We start from the raw sequence: 21,233 nt of genomic DNA, 5'->3' as shown, positions 1-21,233 counted from the left end.
TTCCCAGATCCTTCTTCTCAGAAGTGCCTTCCAGCAGATCCAAATATTACCTATGTTGGTGCATAGTGTTCTTCCTCCCCAGGTGCAGGACCCTATACCTGCCCTTGTTGAACCTCTCTGCCCAGCTCTCTAGCCTCTCCATGTCAGGCTGGATGGCAGCACAGTACTCTGGAGTGTCAGCCACTCCTCCCAGTTTGGTATCATCAGCAAAATTGCTGAGGATACCCTCTGTTCCCTTGTGAAGGTTGTTGATGAGTATGTTGAACAAGACTGGACTGAGTATTGACCCCTGGAGGACAGCACTGGCTACAGGCCTCCAAATTCACTCTGCTGCATTGATCCCAACCCTCTGAGTTCTGTCACACAGCCAGATCTCAATCCACCTCACTATCCACTCATCTAGCCCATGCTTCCTGAGTGTCCTAATGAGAATGTTATGGGAGACAGTGTCAAAAGCCTTACTGTAGTCAAGGTGGATAACATCTATTCCTCTTTCTTCATCTACCCAGCCAGTCACGCCATCATAGAAGGCAATCAGATTGGTCAAGCATGATTTCCCCTTGGTGAATCCATGCTGACCCCTCCCAATTACATTTTTTTTGCTTCCACATGTTTTGAGATGACGTCCAGAATTATTTGTTCCACCTTCCAGGGATGGAGGTGAGACTAACCTGCCTGTAGCTCCCTGGGACCTCCTTCTTGCCCTCTTTGAAGACTGGAGTGACACTGGCCTTCCTACAGTCCTCAGGCACCTCTCCATGACTTCTCAAAGATGATGAAGAGTGGCCTAGCAATAACATCTGCTAGGTCTCTCTGACTCATTGATGCATCCCACCAGGGCCCATAGATTTATGGATGTCCAGTTTGGCTAACTGGCCTGTAACCTGGTCCTCAGATTTAAATATTTAACTACTGTTTGGTTTATACCTCCTCTAAAAGGTGCCATATGGGCTGCATTCTCCTATTTTCACACAGCTTCTTGAGATACACTGACCAATATTACTGGTATGATATCAAATACAGTATTAACCTTTATGACCACTACTTCAAGTCAAAAGAGTTAATTGATCCCTTCATCATTGATCACATTCCACATTCACCAAAGACAGAATGAGATTTGGAAGGATACTATTCCATTTAAGCTCTTTCAAGATCAAACATTGAGCTATTATCTAAATGTTGAAAGGCAGAACATCGAGCATGCTAAATTCAGTTCTCATAGCTGCATTCCTACAATGCGCTTAATAGTGAAGAAGAGATTGAAACACTGCAAGTTAAAAGACATTTGAGTCCATACATAACAGGGTCTGAAGACCCTTCTCTACAGTTGATGAATATTACTGGAGACTAGTTTTCCCTGAACATAACCATAAAACATTCATATATATCTGTAACAATACAATGAAGATTGAGATTTATTTTTCTGTGTATGAAAAATAATGCCAAAACCTTGGAAAGATACTTAAGAAGAAATGGTCGATGGTATGCAGTATAAAGTGGGAATATTGTCTGTAAGTGGTTCACTCTTGAAGTTTACTCTTACTCACCACTAAACTATCTGAATAGCAATTTTTTTTTTCCCTTATAGCTGCACTTTTTCACAAACTGGAGGTTTACATGCATAAACTGCCATCTTTCCAAATAATTTGTTAGACATGCAGAGTAGCCTCTTCCTTTTCTGAACCATTTCATTTTCTGGAACTTGTTAAATAATTTTCAAATCCACCATAACCATACTGTTCTGCCCATTTTCCATGAGGGTGTCTACAAAATCCACAACATGGAGCAACAACTGTCATCAAGCATTAACCAACACAGCATACATAATCAAGCTGGCACCTCTTTCTTCAGGAAAGTGTCTAACCCTATCTCTTAAAGAACCTCAGAAACTCCCATTTAATTTTCCTCTATACTAACAGAATTGTTGAACTGGCAGACACAGCAGAGCTCACTTGCTATCTGATATCACTACAGTTCAGACTGTATTCAAAATACAGTATTTCTGTGTGTTTAAATTGGGTTCAAATTACAGCATTTTTCTCAATGTCACATCAAAAAATTCTGCATCTTCTTGACACTCCTGGGGTTTACTTGCTGATTTGTTTTGTTGCAAAAACAAAGCACAAAATGCCTTATTGTTTATTCAAATTTTTGTCAAATGTCATTGATGGTTTAATGGACAAAACCAATAAAAGGCTAAAGTGGTTAAGCATGCCTCCTGCAACGCATTTTGTGAGCTAGCACATACTTCTAATCCTGTTTTTGCTGTATGGCTCTGTAACACAGTGTCAGCATGAAAAACACATAAATTATATAATTTTACTTAATGGTAAAGGAATAGTATAAATATAGACAGAACCTGACTGGCATTATTCTTCCTGGGATGTTACCAGTTTAAAGACATTGCATTAGCTCAAAAGCAGCCTTCATAACAGTTAGTTTAGCTGAATACAGTTTTCACCCTTTGAAATTACTCATTATTTCTGTACCATACAACATCAAAACCCTCTAAGAAGACACATTCTAATCAATCAATAGCAGTCTTGCAGGAAGATTGTGTAAGAATCCATTTAATTGTGCTGCTGCGACTTTCTGTATCAGAGGGTTCACTCTTGTGAATCCTGCTATGCTGTGGTCATGCGACTTGGCAAGAATGAATGGCAAAATGCAGAGGTAAGCAGCAGCCTGGCTTCAGCCCCACAGTGTGCCTTGTGATACCAATCCTTTCTGTACTGGTGCATTACTGGCACCCAGGGGGCATGGCACAATATTGTAATCCTCCTCCTGGCAGACTGAAAAGTGATAAACTAGCCCTGAGTATTCAAAGATCAAAGAGAAACAGACATCAAAAAGACCAATTAGAGCTAAATCAGATTGTAAATTGCAATAAACCTGGTCTTCCTATCCTTCATATTTAAATATTGTTTTGCTATCACTCCTCTTGTGTTTGCTTGTTTGTAAATTTATGTATCTTGTTAAAATCAAACTGTGAAATAGAAACTGTCTGGTTTCTGTCATCTTGTGCATTGCTTCAGTCCATAAGAATGGCTCAGACCTTGTTCAGTTTGCATACAACAAGCCATAATATTGACCCTTTTGGGCTTTTATTACAGAAACTCCAAGGATTCTGAAAAATAAATTAAAATTCACACATGGTCTCCAAAACTGAATAACCAACACCTCTGTCCTCTTATTTTGGAGGAACTGAAAATAATTTCACAGCAAATTCAATTAGTAAAATCTTTTCAATTTAGAGCAAATTAGCATTCTGGTAATAACCAAAAAAGTAACAGCTACTTCTCACAACACAGGCAAAACACACTAACTGTATCTGATTTTCATTTATTTCAAGTGGATTTCTAGTCCCCAGATTCTTAACATGAAAAAGTAGGAAAAATACAGGCCTGATTATTGGGCTTTTGCATACAAATGGTTCTCTCACTGACTGTAAATGAACTGCAGCAGTCATTTCTGAAATTTCCCCTTAAATTAGGAGCTCCATTAAATTTACTATCCTACTGCAATGCTACTAGAGTACCTACCATGAGACAGTACTGACAGGAACCAGCTGAAGATGGCTTGAAACGGAAAGAGGGCTGAACTAAGCACAGGCTGACCACATGGTCAGGAAGGGTTAGCTCTTGCTGCACACACACCTAGGAGAGAAAAAGGCTCCCATGGCAGAGCAGGAAAGGCACCACTGAACAGTCCGGAGAATAGAGCTGCAGCATCCACAAGGCCATTCCACAAAGGCATTTAATGCAAGTCCTCTTCCTGTTACTTCAGCTAATGTTAACTTTCAGCAGGAGTGCTAGTGATTGAGCTTCACAGTCATGCTTACCAGTGATTGTTTCATAAGGAGCAAGACTAATGTGATCACAGCTAACACCTCTGATTTAGAAAACCTTGTCATACCAACAAATTGCACAGCTCAGCTACAAACAGTGAATATATCTAACAACATCATTAAAGCAGAAGTGATGAAGCAAACTGTGGAAACTCCCTGAAAACAACTACTTATCTCAACAGACTGCCAACTGTGATTTTCTTTTAGGAGCTGATAGTATATGGCAGTTAACACAAATTTTTAGAGACACAGAATTAGGTTTCATACATTCCAAGACAATTTGAATAAAAAGGAGAGTGGCAGCTAATTTGTCACAGTCGGAATTTTATCTAATCAGGAACAGCAATTTTCAGAGTGTATTAGCATTTGAAAGAGTAGGCCTGATTCCCAGGAGCGCAATTCTGGTTTTGAATTGGTAGAAATTCAGTGAAATCATCAGATTAAAAGAATGGTTACTGTAATTCAACAAATTTAGCCTTGGATCGCATAATGCATAGCATAAAAATACTTAGAATTTATGTATCATATGCTGTCCTTAAAATGTTACTGAATCTTCTCTTACAAAGTGAAGAAGGCTTTCAACAAAAGGAAAATGGAAGACAAATTGGATCATGTATTCCTGAATACATCTAAAAATGTCTTATTTTCCATACAGTTTAGAAAGTTAGTATGTTCAAGTATTATATTGCCTTTCAGCTTAGTATTAATAGCACAACTGCATGTGTAATGCTAATTGAGAGATGCAGAATTGCCCCAAAGAGCACAATTCAAACCTACATTGCAGAATGTGCTTTAGGATGTTCCCAGATGATACTGGGCATCACAATAAGGTTCAGTACGGAGAACCCTAAGGAAGCCTTAATTGGGAGTGCAGTATACTGTTATGGGACAAAATTCAGTGTCAGCAGTAGGAAGGTGAAGTTGGCAAGAAGACCAGGATGTCTGATTTGCTGTGCCTCACTGAAGTACAGGACTCCTTTAGTGCAGGGGAGAACCCTTGCTAATGCTTATATTAAAGTTAGAGGAGACTCAGTCCTACAGTACTACCTCATATCCTGCCCACCCTTACGTTGGTGAAGGTCAAAATAATTCAAGTTCCCAATAAATCAGTGACATTCCATCAAGTACAAAGAGCATCTTGTATTCTTTCTGCCCCTGCTTCAGGTCATGACACACATGAAAGAAAATACTCCTTCTTTCCCTACCCCCTACCCCAAAAATACAAGGCAAGTCTGGAAATAACCTACTTCCAAAACACACAACAAACGGTGTGAATTACCAGATCTGAAAATACTACAATTCCTGGGTTACCTTGGAAAAAAGGTGGGAGGTGAAATAATGCTCCTTGCCCACTTAAAGCACTCCCACCTCCTCTGAATGATCTGTGTGTGATTCCAGTGATTTCATTGTGCTCCACATGCTCATAAGAACTTTACTCGTTGTGGTCCCAGACATTGGTGTACACTCACTTTGCAAACACAGGAAGCATTGCAGTATATTTCTGTCTCTCACCTGCCTCACTGCAAAGTCAGCCATCTTATGGTAAACTGCAAAGTAATGGATTATCTTCCATTTTGTTTCTCCTGCTGAGCTGTGGAAGCATTACCTTCAATTCATCTAAATCATGATTGATAAGGATCCATAAAGCATTTTATCATACAGTCAAAAGGGTATTATACCCAGGAAACTGTGTAAAGATAATAGTTAAATTTGAAGCTTTGCTTTTCTTCAGCCTATCCTATATTCAATTTTTATGCTTATCTATTAATTTGCCTGTCTTTCTACTGTAATAAACAACAACAACAAAAAGCAAGAGCCACAGAAAAATCACTTCTGTTCTCCATAATGGAGTAAGGTGAAAGTAACTCACTTAAATCAATTACAGTACTGTACAAGACGTTTTACATTAGAAACAGACTGTTGAATTTTTTTTATGTTATGCAGCTTCAGGAGTTAAACAATAGAATAAAAGTCTCCAGTCTGAAACTTAAGAACTTAGTCTTTGCTTTTAAAAATATTTTATTTTAACACAATAAGACCACAGTTTCAAAAAACAGAATTAATCTGTGCTAGTATTCAGAAGATGCAAACAATGATTTGCATGTGCATAGCATAGCACTCTGTGTATGGGAGCTTGCAAATACAGTGCAAAAATTCACCATTAGAAAAATGTGTTAAAATAAATTTCTAAGGTTACAAGAACTTGAAATTAATTCTTCAAAACATATATATACATTTAACTTGGAGTATTTCACAGAACAAGAATGCAAAATCCTACACGATTTTTACAAATCTATCTAACCAGTAAAAGAAAGTCTCCTCTTTTGAGACATGTCATGCAGCTCTCAAACTTGCTCTCCAGATTTTTTAAGAATTGCCAGTCAATGGCAATCACACCATACAAATTGCCAAGTACTAAGTTCACCTACACAGGAGGCCGTTTTATAATGCTGAAAAAAAAATATAAAAAATCATACAAGCCCCAAATAAGCAGCACATTACTCATGTCAGAAAGTCAATGCCGTTTCAACTAAGTTATAATATAAAGGTTGCTAAACCTATTATAATTAATTAGGTCTTTTCTCCTACAATCAACTAATACTTCTGAGGACTTTTTCATGAAGCTTATACCAAATGCCATCTATCCTCTTTTTGCCTTCAGAAACGCATTGCTGGCTTTTCTATTTCACAATCTCAGAAACTGCTGATGATGGTGATACTGGAGTGCTTACAAAGTATCTACAGATTGCCCAGAAAGCGTGTGAATTCAATAGTTCTAATTTCCTTACAGATTTACATGTCGTTATAATAAAATGGAGAAATAAGCTATTACTGACTGTCAAAAGCGTAATGGATCTTTCACAGACAAAAGGAGGCAGGTAAGCACTACTATTTAAAGCTTTGATTTAAGCATGTAGACAAGCAGAAAACAGTTGTCAGAAGAGCTAAGGAATGAAAGGCATTCAGAAGATAAACCACAGGAAAAAATGGTGGAAACTAGTCAGTAGTTTAATCATTTATAATGCCAGACAAGGTTGATGAAGGAAAAGTTACATGTGTCTGGTTTGTAGGACAGATTTTCAAAAAAACACAGCATCCTTCAGAAATTAAAAGGGCTATAACAGAATCTTCTAATTTTCTTTTATATCCAAGTGGAAATGGACTGTTGGTGCTGGGACCGGTACTATTCAGTATTTTCATCAACGATCTGGATGAGGGAACAGAGTGTGCCCTCAACAAGTTTGCTGATGACACTGAACTGGGAGCTGTGGCTGACACACCAGAAGGCTGTGCTGCCATTCAGAGAGACCTGGACAGGCTGGAGAGTTGGGCAGGGAGAAACTTGATGAAATTCAACAAGGGCAAGTGTAGAGTTGGCTGCTCTTGATGACCCCGCATCCTTGATATGCCTAGAGATAGTGCCAAGAACAAGCTGTTCCATCACCTTTCCAGGGATGGAGGTGAAGCTGACCAGTCTATAGTTACCCAGGTCCTCCTTCTTGCCCTTCTTGTAGACTGGAGTGACATTTGCTATCCTCCAGTCCTCAGGCACCTCTCCTGTTACCCATGACTTACCGAAGATGATGGAGAGTGGCCTAGCAATGACCTCTGTCAGTTTCCTCAGCACCCGCAGGTGTGTTCCATCTGGACCCATCGATTTATGGATGTCCAGATTGCTTAACTGATCCCTAACCCAAACTACCAAAGCAAACTCCTCCTTCATCCTGCCTTCTTCTGGGGATTGAGGGATCTGGGGCTCCTGGGGAGAGTCTGCAGCAGTAAAGACAGAGGCAAATAAGGCATCAGTACCTCTGCCTTCTTTGTATCCTCTGTCACCAGGGCACCCACCTCATTCAGCAGTGGGCCTATATTGCCACTAGGTTGAGTAAATCATTCCCCTGGTCACAGCACACACAGGTGTTCTCTCTGCTCTCCTCCAATACGACTGACAGGCTGAGACATTCTGTGCAGCCAGAGACCTGGACAGCTGCATTCTTGTGAGGAACCTCTGTCTGGGTTGCCACTGTCCTCCTGGCAACAGTTTTTGCTTGAGTGGATGCCATGGCTGGGTCCTCTTCGGGAGGGAGGTGGACGATCACTAGACGAGTTCTTACCTTGCGCCAAGAGGGGGCCTGTGCCCTGCTCCATGCACCCTGCCTGTGTGAACTGCCGTGCAAACTGCCGCGACAGGCCCTGGTTTGCCCACTCCCGTTTGCCCACTCCTGTTTTGCCTGCTCCTGGTCACCGCGCTCCCCAGGGGCTGCTTCTACCTGAGGGGGCCAGGCCACCTTCCCTTTGTCTCCACCCACGGTGAGTCAGAGCTGCTGCTCCCCAGAAGCTCTCACTCCCCACCCAGGGACTGGGCTGGGACTGACTCCCTCCCACTCTCTCCGTTTCTCTCTCTCCAGCCTTCTCTTCTTCAGTTTTGCCAAGGGTTTCATTGTGGTTTAGCCGCTGCAGATGGGGTCCACCAGCAGGATCCCTCACTCTGGTGTTCCTTGCCTCAGTGGCTTCACTGAATTTCTTGATTCATTATTTGTAAACTGACATCTAGGCTGTTGGGCAGGACCATACTCCTGCGGGTGCAGTGCTAGGTGTGCTGTGTGACACTTTGCAAAGTATTAATCCTTCAAGAAGTGGCACGTAGCACACATACATGCTGTCTGGTGGTAGCAGTTACTTGGGACTGCAGCATACTCACTCCCCACTTGTGTGTATGCATCGTTAAACTAACTGCTAAAGCTGTTATCTCACCTCCTTCAAGATGTGACGTACTATCTCCCTAACTGCAGTCTCTCCGTGACTTACAGATGAAGCTGTCCTGCTGTTTATTTCAGCAAAAAAACTGTACCCATATACACCACTTCCTGGGTTGAGGGAAAGCTGTCTGGTTAGCATACAGCAAACCATCTAATATGTTTAAACATTGTAATTGTGGAGTGATTATTCTGAGAAATTTTGACAAATTAGAAAACAGTTATAGTACCAAAGCAATAGTTTGAAAAAAAAAAAAATTAATACAGCTAAGCCTATATCTAAGACCTACACTTAAAAAAGCCCCAAACTCTGATTAATTTAGCAAATGCTAACACAAACCAAGCAAAATATGTCTGAGAAGCGAACAATCTATTCCCTGCTTTGGTAGCTGATGAATGCATACACAAAAACAGAATTTCACAAAGCTTCAAGACTGGAATTTTCCTGCTCCCTATTTCCTCCTTAAAAATAAATCACTGTCTCTGAACATTGGAATTCTGGTCTATTGTGAGCTGAGCTGAAATTATGTAGTGGATTCAGCACATACTGGAAAAGCAGAGAACTCCTGCTATCTTTGTAAGCTAGTTGAAAAATGAAAAAAGATTAGAAAAATAAGTTCTTCAATAGGCAGCAACATTGCTTTCACACCAGATTTGATGAATAAGTCTTCCCAGCGGCACTAACACCTGATACGCACATTGCATGGATTAGCAAGTTTTAGTCCAAGCAGAAGAAAAAACATTTTTTTTCCCTTCCAGTAACTGCTGCAGGTATATTATCTAACGAAAACACAACAAGATTTCTCTGAGGAATGTGAAATTCGTTTGGTGTTTCCATCAAACAATTACATGTTCTTCATCCACTATCTGAGAAGCACTGAGGCATATCCAGACCTGATTACATTTGTTCTTAGCTCCAGATCAGACTACCCCACTACAGCAGCAAGCCACTTCTCATCTCTGCCTTACCAGATCCCTGATGCAGGCATACCCAAGAGAAGGGTTTCTAGTAACAATATAGCCATATTTGCTTAATATCTTGATCATCCCAAATCATAACGCCTTTGATCACTAAAAGAGCCTAATGGAGTGTTTCAAATTAAAGGATACATTTTCAAAGACAAATAACAGGGATTTTCTGTCTTCTGTTAAGACCAGTGGGAGGTAAACAGCTCAATTCCCATACACTGGGCTGAAATGTACCCTTTCCAATATTGTATTTTGAAAAGGCATCAGACTTTTCAATAACTAAGAAGGTTCTAAGAAAAAGGGTATAATTTCCACTGATACATCTGTCAGCTAATGCAACTTCAAGGAAAACGTCAGGCCTGCAGAAAACAGAACAGTTTGAACACTTCCACAAGAGAAGAATATAGGGTGTTCCTGGGGATTGTGTGCCTTGGGATACAAAGCACATATGGCTTTGCACTGCAGCATGTGTCAGATTCTCCCCCTCTACATGCAGAACGGGATACAAGGTTAAGTGAAAAGTAGTCTTGCTACTAACAGCACTTTTGCATACCAGTGTCCACTGAAGATTAGCTTTTAGTGATTATTAACAGGATGTATACAAAAAATAGCAGTTCAGCACAAAAAAAGACTCAGAGGAGCATGAAGGTAAACAAGGATTATAGCCACATTGTGAGAAAAACGTAAAGCAGCACCTCATGAGCACAATTAACATTATCATACCATGTATTCATTGCAAATGTGAAAGCAAACAGAAGTTTTCCCCAGTTGCCTACAAATTTTGTTCATATGTGCTTACATAAGTGCACAATGTAGTCCTTAACAGTTCAGAAAAACATGTTCGTTTATGTAAGTGCATAAGGGAAATCAAAATCTCAATTGCTTTTTGGAAATGCAATAAACTACACATTCTTCTCCCTGATGATTTTTACCATTAATAATGTAATCTCACAAACTAAGTATCAGGAGGTGTAAACAAGTTGTTGGAACAGATTCTTGAGAGCTATTCTTAGCATCATAGCAGGGTTTTTCTATTCAGCAAGGAGTTTTTGTAAATTATCTCTGAGAGACAGATAAGGATAGATGGAGTTCCCACTCTCATATCCTTTATTAAATACGTATTACTTATTTAATTAAAAGACTTTGTAAGATTAGTTTTGATTCATCTGGTCAAATGGCAAAGACTAATTAGAACAACCAAGGTTTGGAAGTCAATTAGAAAATTATCATTCTCAGCAGCAAAAGTAACAAACATGAACTGAATATTACGATGCTATCTCCTCAAGGTCAAAATAAGTATTTAATGAGGTTCCAACTGTCTAATTTTAAAAAACAAACAAACAAAGCCAAACAAAACAAACAAAAAACCCCAACAAAACCAGTCAAACAAACAAAAACACCAAACCAGCAAAAACACATATCTGAGAAGGTACTTACTACAATGTCTTCAGGAAAAGTATCCAGACTGAAAGAGCCATCATCAAACATGACTTCATAGAAAAGTTGACTTGTCACTCCTATGACTCTGCAACTATAGTATCGTGTATTCCTGTGTTTTGTGATGACTGTCTGCCCAACTGTAATAGCCTTCTCACATGTTTTAGGTCTCTTGAAAAAACGAACAATTTAAAAGAAAAAATATTTTTAAAAGATTAGCTTACTCATCAGAAATTAGTATCAAAATGGAGTTGATAATATGTCGTTAAATACAAAAAAATTAAATGCAAAATAATTACTTCCAATTATGAACATAGAAATTTGTTTCATATGCAAAGTTTCTGCAGTTTATGAGAAAACAAACAGTATTTGAATAATAACAAATTACAGCATTCAAAATATTTTTGCTTCTGTTGCCTTCTACCTATTCTGTATTAGATAAACAACATACGATTAGTAACACTTGTAAATTTTATTCGTATAATAATTTGTAGAATTTCCTTGAAGAGGTGAGATGTGATGAACTCAGACTATGGAACCGTATTGTTTTAAATGATGGGACTTTTAAGTACTGGGCTTCAGAATGATTCTAAATAATTGGTTAATATTTTGCTCAAGGGGATGCAATAACTAAATGCATATGCAGTTCTTGTCAGAGCTGTATACCACAGTATTTATAGCTTCCCAACCCACACTGTGCAGAATTTTTGTTTTAAAACTTCAGAAAACATGGCTCACTCTTCATTAGCTATTTATTTATTTAATTAGTAACAATTTTTTTAAAATTTTATTTTTTATTTCTCACTTTTAATTCCTCGGAGATAGTTATGTCAATCAGAAGAACAGCAGGGTTGTTCAACTAAGTTCTACATCAATAACTGCTTGATGGATTCTATAAATAAAAATTGAATGGAAACTTGTGAGTAAATGCTCAGAAACTCACATGATGAAGACAGATGTTACATATTAGCTCCCTATGAATGTATCCCCATAAGCCTTCCACTTAAAAAGCAACCTTCTTCACCAGAAAAAAAGAAATCAAAAGCTTCTTATCCTAATAACACAAAGCAGGCACCTCTTTCTAATGATCCTGACTGTCTTGTCTATTCATTACCACACTAAGGTCCATTTGTTTATGCAAAAGTGAATTACTGTGATTTTGGCTATATCTGAACAGTTGAACTTTTCTTATAATGGAAGATGCTACTACAAGGGGCAACACATAAAATATTTTTCGTATAAATGTTTATATAAGCAGCACAATAATACTTCCTTACATACATCTAGTCCCTGCTTATTGTATGGGCGTTAGACTAGATGACCTTAAAAGGTCCCTTCCAACCCAAACCATTCTGTGATTCTATATGCTAAAGAAATTAGCTACTTGCCTAGCACTGCTTTCAAAACCTTCAAGGGCAGTGAATTCTTCAGTTAGTATAATAATCTTTAAAAGTGTCTGTAAGAATCTGGAAAATGCTACAGCTATAGCATTTTTTTAACTAGTACCAAAGGGAGAACCAAGGACAGCATCAGTTCTTCTTGTTACAATTCAAACATTAATTGTAATGTCAATGGTTTTGGGGAAGAGGAAAAACCAATCCTAAACTTGAACACTTCTTTGTCGAGACTGTAGTCCTTATCATAACCTCTTTCCTGGACCCATTTCTGTGATTTAGAATTTTTAAAACTATCTACTCTGGCAAACTAAGGACAAACCAAGTACAAATATTCTGTACCATTTCTGGAGACAGTGCACTAAATCTCTGTGTGTCAGAACTCTGCCTGACATACTCATTTGCAGGATTTAGTTGAGGTCATGTCAGATAGTAAAACCCAATGATGTTTCTACAGCTTTTTCAAGTTTACCTAGAAATAATGTTCTGAGCATAGTCACAAAATATTTAACCATTTACACGTATAAAAAAAATTGTTTCTTCATTATTTTAATAGATAATTTTAGAATAGAATTAATTTTAATTTTTATCCAATTTTGAAACATATGTAAATATAAATGTTAATCTACCTTTCAATTTTTTACTTTAGACAATTTGGCTATTTGCAGGGGTAGGAGAAAGGTGGGAGGTGGGAATCAGAACAAAATTGGAGAGTATTACTTTATTTACTTATATGAGATAATATAAAAAGTTTGATATTATAGTACAAAAGCCCAAGAAGAAATGGTTATACTGAAAGGTTTAAATGTTTCTGAAGCCTAAAGATGGAACTCTTCAAAGAAGATAGAAGGCAAAATATAATATGCTAAGAGACAATACAGGCTCATTTAATTATAAATTTTTCAGAGAAAAAATAATATTGCTCATTAGAACAAATAATAAAAAACAGAAATGCAACCTAGCTCAAGGAGATTATTTTTTAGTATGCTCTCCTGGTAGGATTCTTGATTTATTTCTCAGAAAAAATATTGACAAGCACACTCTGTAATTGATTGCATGCCCCAGAAAACATTTTCTGTCAGAAAAATCTTAAGAATTTATTGATGTTAAGAATGTCATTTTTGATTGGAAAGGACATTTGTTATGTAAGGTAGTTTATCAGATTAAAGAAACAGCTGTGTTAGTTACCAGATTACTGAGAAAGCTATGGTTTAAAAAGCAATTATTTTCTTTAACAGTATCTAAGCCAAGGATGAACTAAGATAGTGGCAGAAATACAGAAAAAAAACCAGATACAAAGAAAAATAAGTTAACCTCCCCTCCTGTCTGCAGACTTCAAAATTGTAAGAAGGAAAGTTATTTTCTCCTTCATTTTCTGTATGGTAGGACACAATAATAGATCATAGAATCATAGGGGTTGGAAGGGACCTCTGAAGATCATTGAGTCTAACACCCCTGCTGCAGCAGGAACACCTAGGACAGACCACACAGGAACGTGTCCAAAGGGGTCTTGAGAGTCTCCAGAGAAGAAGACTCCACAATCTCTCTGGGCAGCCTGTTCCAGTGCTCCACCACCCTCACAGTAGAGAAGTGTTTCCTCATATTGAGGTGGAATTTCCTGTATTGCAACTTGGTGCCATTTCCACTTGTCCTATCACAGGACACCACTGAAAAGAGACTGGCCCATTCTTGATATCCACACTTCAGATATTTATAGACATTAATAGGGTCTCCTCTTAAGTCTTCTTTTCTCATGACTAAACAGCCCAGGTCTCTTAGCCTTTCCTTGTATGACAGATGTTCCTGTCCCTTAATCATCCTCGTAGCTCTCTGTTGGACCCTTTCCAGCATATCCCAGTCCATCTTGAACTCGGGAGCCCAGAACCGGACACAATACTCCACATATGGCCTTACTAGGGCAGAGTAGAGGGAAGGAGAACCTCCCTTGATCTTCTGGATACACTGTTCTTACTGCACCCCAGGATACCCTTGGCCATGAGGGCACATCGCTGCCCCATGGATAACTTGTTGTCCACCAGGATCCCAAGTTCCTTCTCCACAGAGCTGCTTTCTAGCAGGTCAACCCCTAATCTGTATTAGTGTATGGCGTTTTTTCTCCCCAGATGCAGGCCACTACACTTATATTACACAATAATGTTGTTAAATAAAGTACCTAAATTATATGCATATGAAATAATAGCAATTATCTTGAAATAGGCATCTGACATATATCTAAATATCTATAAACTTTCTCTCACTACACTTTTTAATGGGTGATTTTCAAAACTCTGAGAACTATTTGATACAGGAACACAACCCTCATTTCATCATCTTAAGCTTCCTCCTCTGAACTACAATTTAGGCATAGAAATTATGTGCAACATTTCAAAAATATGCCGCCTCATGATTTCTGAATAGTACGTTCTTCCTAAGGCATGCCTTAGTCTCTTTGAAATATTAAGGGGATGGCAGTAGTAAGCAGACAGCTGCAAGCAATGAAATTGCATTTCTACAGCTTCCATTTGACAGCATCCCTTTGTTCCCTGTGTGCTACAGAGGTAAGAACTCACCAATAATAGCAGAAGACAATTTGGAATAGCCCAAAGAGCAGGAACAGTAAGTTTTTGCAACTCTTACCCAATGGGTTTTGCAACTGCTATCTTTGCCCCTTCTAAAGACAGTCAGCTATTCAAAATGCACAAAATGGGGCTGCCTAGATCGCCTTTTGTGATCACACTTTCCAAATTAAAAACCACCTGTGAGTATTTGTTTGCCTTCAGCTGGCTTTCTTTATCCCTCAGTGCTATCTTTGCTAATCTTAGAAGGATTCTTCAGTTGTTGTTTTTCCTGTTAATATAGTTCCATACAACTTTTTCTCATTTACTTGTATATGAAAGAATGCTTTTAACCAAAATAAATCCATCTGCACCTCCTATTCTCAACCATACTTCCAAGCATTCTTGCAGTTTAATGACAAAAAGGTGTGCCAGGTATGCTTCGTGCCCAGAGACAAGCACAGTCAAAGAGGAAAAATGAAAAAAACATGACCCAGTCTCTGTAAGTAGTAAATCACAGAGCCTTCCTTGCATATTGACACTCCAATTTACATAACAAAATAATACAGGCTGTGACAGGAGTAATAAAAAACATTCTGCACAAAACTTTTCTGCTAGCAAATTTTTGTATTATTTCTAAAGAGGTAACCTCAACAAATACAAGGGGCATGCTTATTTTTGAGTCCATGAACCTCCAATTAATGTATTTTTGAAAATTCATGTTAATATTCAAAAACTCAAGTTCTTAGTATTTGTATATTTACTTCCTTTGGTATATTTACTTCCTATATGGAGGCAAGGATTATGTTTTCTCTTTTATTCAACAGAAGACCTGTCAGGGATTTCCATGGTGGATAACAAAATAATACTCTAGGTAAAAACCCCAAAGACAATGCAGAAACTGATCCCTAGTGAAAAAGATTTTTGAAAGTATATTGATTAATAATTTGGACATAATTTGCTTGAGATCACAGCCATAAGTAATTTGGATGCACAACCAACTTCATCATTGCAGTAAGCCCTTGCCTGACATCAAGTGGTGACGCTAATACCAGCAGTAATACATATTTATCTGTACGTGCTTTTTTTGTTCAGCACCCTTACTGATTTACACAATACCATACTACTATAAATATATGTCACAATTTTCCCTACTGTGCAGATGTCTTCCTTTGATTGTTAAGCTTTAGGTTGTTTGCTTGGTTTTTTTCTGGGTTTTTTGTTGTTTTTTTTTTAATTTGAAGAATGTACCAAGCACAGGTATTCACTGAGCTTATATCTTAGAGGCTATATTAGTGAAATAACAGACAATTTTGTGTTTCCTTGAAATGAGGAGAAATAATCATGTCCTTGATTTATGTAAATGTTTTCAACTTCTAAATACCAGAAGAGATTTTTTTTTCCTTGCTGACAATATATTTTATTCCTGTAAAAATCGGCAAAGTGAGTTTAATACTTCATTATTCGCCAGCTCTGCTTTCAAGTTAGGATGTTAAAACCATAGACAAACAACATAAGTTCATTAGAAGTAAGAGACATTGTTATGCCTAACAGTGAAGAGCAATGTAATTTCTGCATGAAGAAATAGCTAATAGCTATGAAAAGCACAAAAAGAAAACCAATGGTGAAAAACCTTACAAAAGCTTAAAGATGCAACTAGATTAATTATCCAAAAGACAGAATATAAACCCAAGCATATACATATATATGGCAACCTCCTTTGTCTCAAAAGTAAGTTAAGAATTTCACAGAAAAAGATTCTTCATCAAAATATCTGATCTTTCCAAATTCTGGCCAAACGAAAAAACACAACAGCACAGTTGTTCTTTCTGTTCTGCAAATCCGATTTTTATTTGAGTCACATGAAATAAGTTAGTAACACAGAATTTTTTCAAAAAGGTTGCTGGTGAGGAAAGGACATGATAATTTCAAGATACTTTGAAAATCCTTCATACAATCTCTTAAATAGAAGCTACATGAAACCCTGTTACTCCACAGTTAGTGGATTTTTTAATTATTTGTCACTACTGAATACTGGTAAATAAAATCACAATAAAAAATGTATTTTATGGGATTCCATGTCATTCTATGGCTAACGTGTCTTTTTCTGATGAGCATGTGTTTTGCTTCTTAACATTCTAAATAATAGCTATTTAATAACTTATTTTATGTTCCAGAGAAAGTGTACACTAAGAAAGTTAAGTGCTAAAGTCTTCACTGTTTTATATTAGACTGAAAGCATAAACTCTCCTTAAACAACTTAGCTTGTTCGAGTTAATATTTTTAGTATTTCTATTCATAACTAACATGAATACAGAAATGCCAGAAAAAAAAAAATTCTGTTTAGGACAGATATACCACTATATTAAAATATAGGACAGATATACCACTATAAACACAGAGTAAATAAACCAAAACTTCAGCACATTTACCTTGTAGTATCATAAAAGAGAATAAGGGGAAGAAAATCACATGCATTGTTTAACAGCATAAGGGGACTCCAGCATCAGACAGATATATTAGATGAAGTTGGAAAAATTATGGGGCTGAGAAAGTAGCTGCAATATACAAATAAAGTGGGAACAGGAGAAAGTATTATGTAGAAAGGCCCATGTGATCAGGAAAAACATAATTGTCCCACACAAATACTAGAAAATATTTGGGAAGAACAGCCCTATTTTTACCAGCCATGATTTTAACGCAGTAATTTCAACTAAAGAAGATGTTTTCCAAGAAAGCCAAGAAAAAAAATCTTAAGTTGCCTGTACAGACAGATGATTGTTTGTTTTTCAAACTAAACTCATTTTCTCAAAAAATTTTTGAAGAAACTCTTTAAAAGGCTGAGCAGTTCTCTGAAAGTTTTTAACAGGGACATACAATTTGTTTCCCTTTTTAAGAACCACCAACACTCAGGGCTGACTGATTATGCTAGTTGGGAGGCATTACAATTTACTGCACTTGAGAGAAAATCTTACTCCTCAGTAGTCTTGTCATTAAGACCAAAGATTCACTGACTACTTCCTGAAAGAAAGTAATATATTATACAGACATTACCTGCGTTTATTTTATTCACTTGTAGTGTACAAAGGAGATTAAAAGTTTCAACTTGTGAAATAACTTGACTAACTCAACAAGCCCATTCCTTAATAAGACTACATCAAGTCCTTCTAGTTTTTCAGGAAACAAAATACTTTAAAGTCTAAGATAAATGGCAATAGGTCTCTCTTAACTGAGATAGTAACAATTCATTAAAAAAAAATACATTAAGATCTACAATATAACTTGTTCTTCATAAGTCTCATTTAAAATTAAGGGTTCCTCTTCAGCACAGTCTAGAAATAAAAAGGCACAGTCGTAACACTAGTTTTCTTGACATACTTGTGTTACTTTGCCAGATGAGAGAATAATTATAATTGGATATTTGCAAGATACTGTTTGGCTGTGGAACAAAGTATCTGTGAGTATTTGCAAGATACTGTGACCTGTGACCTGGGTATTTGTCATAGTTTGACAGGACAGTAATACACTCTGGGTTAACAAACAGAGAACTCAAAGATTTGTTCTAGCTCTCAAAACAATAAATTCAACAATTACTCTCATGCAAAAAATGTGTTAGGCATATCAATTATCATTTATCTCAGGTAACTGCATAAGAAAAAACCCTCAAGATGTAATGGAAGTATGACAGATAGAGCTCTTATAATACATGATATGGATCCTCTCCTCTATTTTCTCTGGAAAATACTTTAATTCTGCAATTCCGTTTTTTAGTAAATAAGAAAAGAAATTCCTTACCACATTTTGGTTGATCTTGTGCCTGAAACATGTGACATAGACAACATATGGCCAGTCATCAGGTTCCATCAGTACTCCTGCAGCATGGGCACAGGTTACATGGAAGGAGGCTGGGCAGCGTCCATATGAACACTGAATGCAGGCACCAGAGATTTTCTTAACTCTCTGTCTGCAGAAGATACATTTCTGTAGAAGCAAAATAAACAGAATATTTACAATGCTACCCCAACTTCTTTGACTTGTGAAAGTATCTCAAGGACTGAAAAGTTATTTATTATATATCAATTGATTATATTTTATACTTTGCAAAATGCTTTGAACACATATTTATGAATTACAAGGTAATTCAGTAATACAATAATTAATAGATAGCATTTTTGCCTTTTTATGTCAATGTGAAGACAACCTGTCCTATAGTAAGAAAACTGATACATAGATAAGCTACTTATTTCAAATTCCTTACTCTCCTTTGAAAACTAACCTGCTCCTCCTAAAATGGTTAAATCAAAAAACGTATACATAAGGTTGCAAAAAGTAATAACAAAACTAAAAAATAAAGTTAGGAACCTCACAGAAATGTAGGGCTAGATAACATTTCCACCTACTTAACCGAGCCCCCTGCTTTGAACCTGGAGTAAATATATACTTAGTCTTTGGGAGATGGCTAATCTAACATGTTAATGAAAAGGTTTCTATTTCTTCCTCAGATAACTTTTTACAATGGATGAAATGTTCTGTTTATCACAAACCTTTGCATAACACCACACCTGAAGGCTGTTCCTAAGCCCCTGTTCATTTTTTCTAGTCTGGTTTTCAATGGTTGTACATTTAACAGAATAGTGATTGAGTAGATGATATTTCCCTGCTTCATTAAAACATCATGTCAATAGTCTTATGTGTCAATACACACCCCTTTTTTTCTTTTTGGCAAAATGGAGACCACATTAACATACTGTCAGTATTTTGTAATTGACATAAGTGGCCCATATGAAACAAATGACAGTACATGAGCTAGAACAACAAAGTTTAGTAAATAAGCTCCACCATACTGTGCTGGTTTGAGTCAGAATAAAGCCAGTTTTCTTTCTACTGATTTTTTTTTCCCCTTCAGGAAGCTCTATTTTAACTAGCAGCAAGTCTTCCAGCCAGTGGACTGATAACACTGCTATGTTTATGATACTGCTAAGATTCCAAGGTCGCTTTGCTCTACTTGTTGACTCTGCAACCTCTGATGCTAAACGAGCAAAAGAGTTGTATCTACAACTATCTATCTGCAGCCCCCCCACAGGGAGGAGTGGATTAGACAGACAGCAAAATTGACCAAAGTATTCCATTCCATATATCTATGTAGCTCTCAGTATAAGGTCAGGGATCATGGAACTCAAGCCTCTTCCTTCGTGTTTCTTCTTCCCTTCTCTCCCATCCACGGCTGGTGTCCAGGCAGGACTCCATCACTGTTGATCCCCAGGCCCGTACATCCATGACCCTCATAAATCTCCCCTCAGCTCCTGTCTGCTCTGCCGCTCTTGGCAGTAGCTTCAGGGTATTTCAGAGCTGCTCACAGCTCAGGAGATGCTGTGGGAGTTGCTGGGGGTGGGGGGAGGCAACAGGGTTCTGCACATTCCTGCACACACTTGTATATAATTGTACATATTTTCTTTTATCATTAGAATCTAATTAAAGCTGTCTAGTTTAGTGCTTAATCCAGAGAGTCTCTCTCTTTTATTCTCTCTCTCCTTTCCCCACCTGGGGAAATCAAGACCATTACTGTTGCTGGTTCAATTGCTGATCCTGAGTGAAACCATGACACATACTAAAAAAGACAAAGCACAATACGACTGTCAAAAGACATTACCAAAAACACTAGATAGAATAATTACTTTGGTAACTTCCGTGGACACAACGGGAACTATCCTCTGGCAACTCTCATCATGGCAAATGAAACTGCAAATGCTACTGATGATTGCAAAATTACCTCAGCTATTCTTACAGACATTTTACTCAATGACACAAAACAGTGAATTCAATAATTTGAAAACATACTACTGGAATAATGATTACTTCAATTTGTTCTACATTTGCTAGTCATTGATTTTTGTTTAACACCCTCTTATCTGCTGGGAACACAAGCAAGAATAATTTTGATTTCTTTTATTGTATGGTTAAGAATTCAAAGTATTTTAAATTAAGTCACATAAAATTCTTCTTCCCAGGTTACCAGAGAATTTTGTTCTATTGTTCATTTCCATACTCTGAAGAAAATCCGCAGAAATATTATACTATAATTCAGCATTACATAGTTTCAATGGCTTCTAGCACTCAGTTTGTGACTGAAATAATGCTGTTTTCAAGTGCTCGCCCTGTCAGGCTCATCAGTCATGCAGGCTTCCAGTTCACACATAATTCTGAACATGCAAAACTCTTCAAGTACTGCTTTCATATCCACCCTCTAAAAGCCGACAGTCTGCCAGGCTTTGCC

The 21,233-nt window shown here is 37.5% G+C and overlaps 1 protein-coding gene across 6 annotated transcripts in view; it reads right to left on the bottom strand.

Annotated features, from left to right (window-relative positions):
• KDM4C (lysine demethylase 4C) overlaps positions 1-21,233 on the bottom strand; it is a 272,401-nt gene that overhangs the window by 15,756 nt on the left and 235,412 nt on the right. For 4 of the 6 annotated variants that reach the window (XM_051642757.1, XM_051642760.1, XM_051642759.1 and 1 more), the window contains exons 18-19: positions 18,755-18,940; positions 11,011-11,181 (exon numbers count right to left, since the gene is read on the bottom strand). In XM_051642757.1, coding sequence (XP_051498717.1) covers positions 11,011-11,181; positions 18,755-18,940 — 357 coding nt within the window. Of the gene's footprint in view, positions 1-11,010; positions 11,182-18,754; positions 18,941-21,233 lie in introns of those variants that run through there. The other 2 variants (XM_051642763.1, XM_051642762.1) reach the window with 2 other exon arrangements.

The sequence above is a fragment of the Apus apus genome, chromosome Z, assembly GCF_020740795.1.
Source record: "Apus apus isolate bApuApu2 chromosome Z, bApuApu2.pri.cur, whole genome shotgun sequence".
Classification (NCBI taxonomy): Eukaryota; Metazoa; Chordata; class Aves; order Apodiformes; family Apodidae; genus Apus; species Apus apus.
This window is presented reverse-complemented; position numbering and strand designations above follow the sequence as displayed.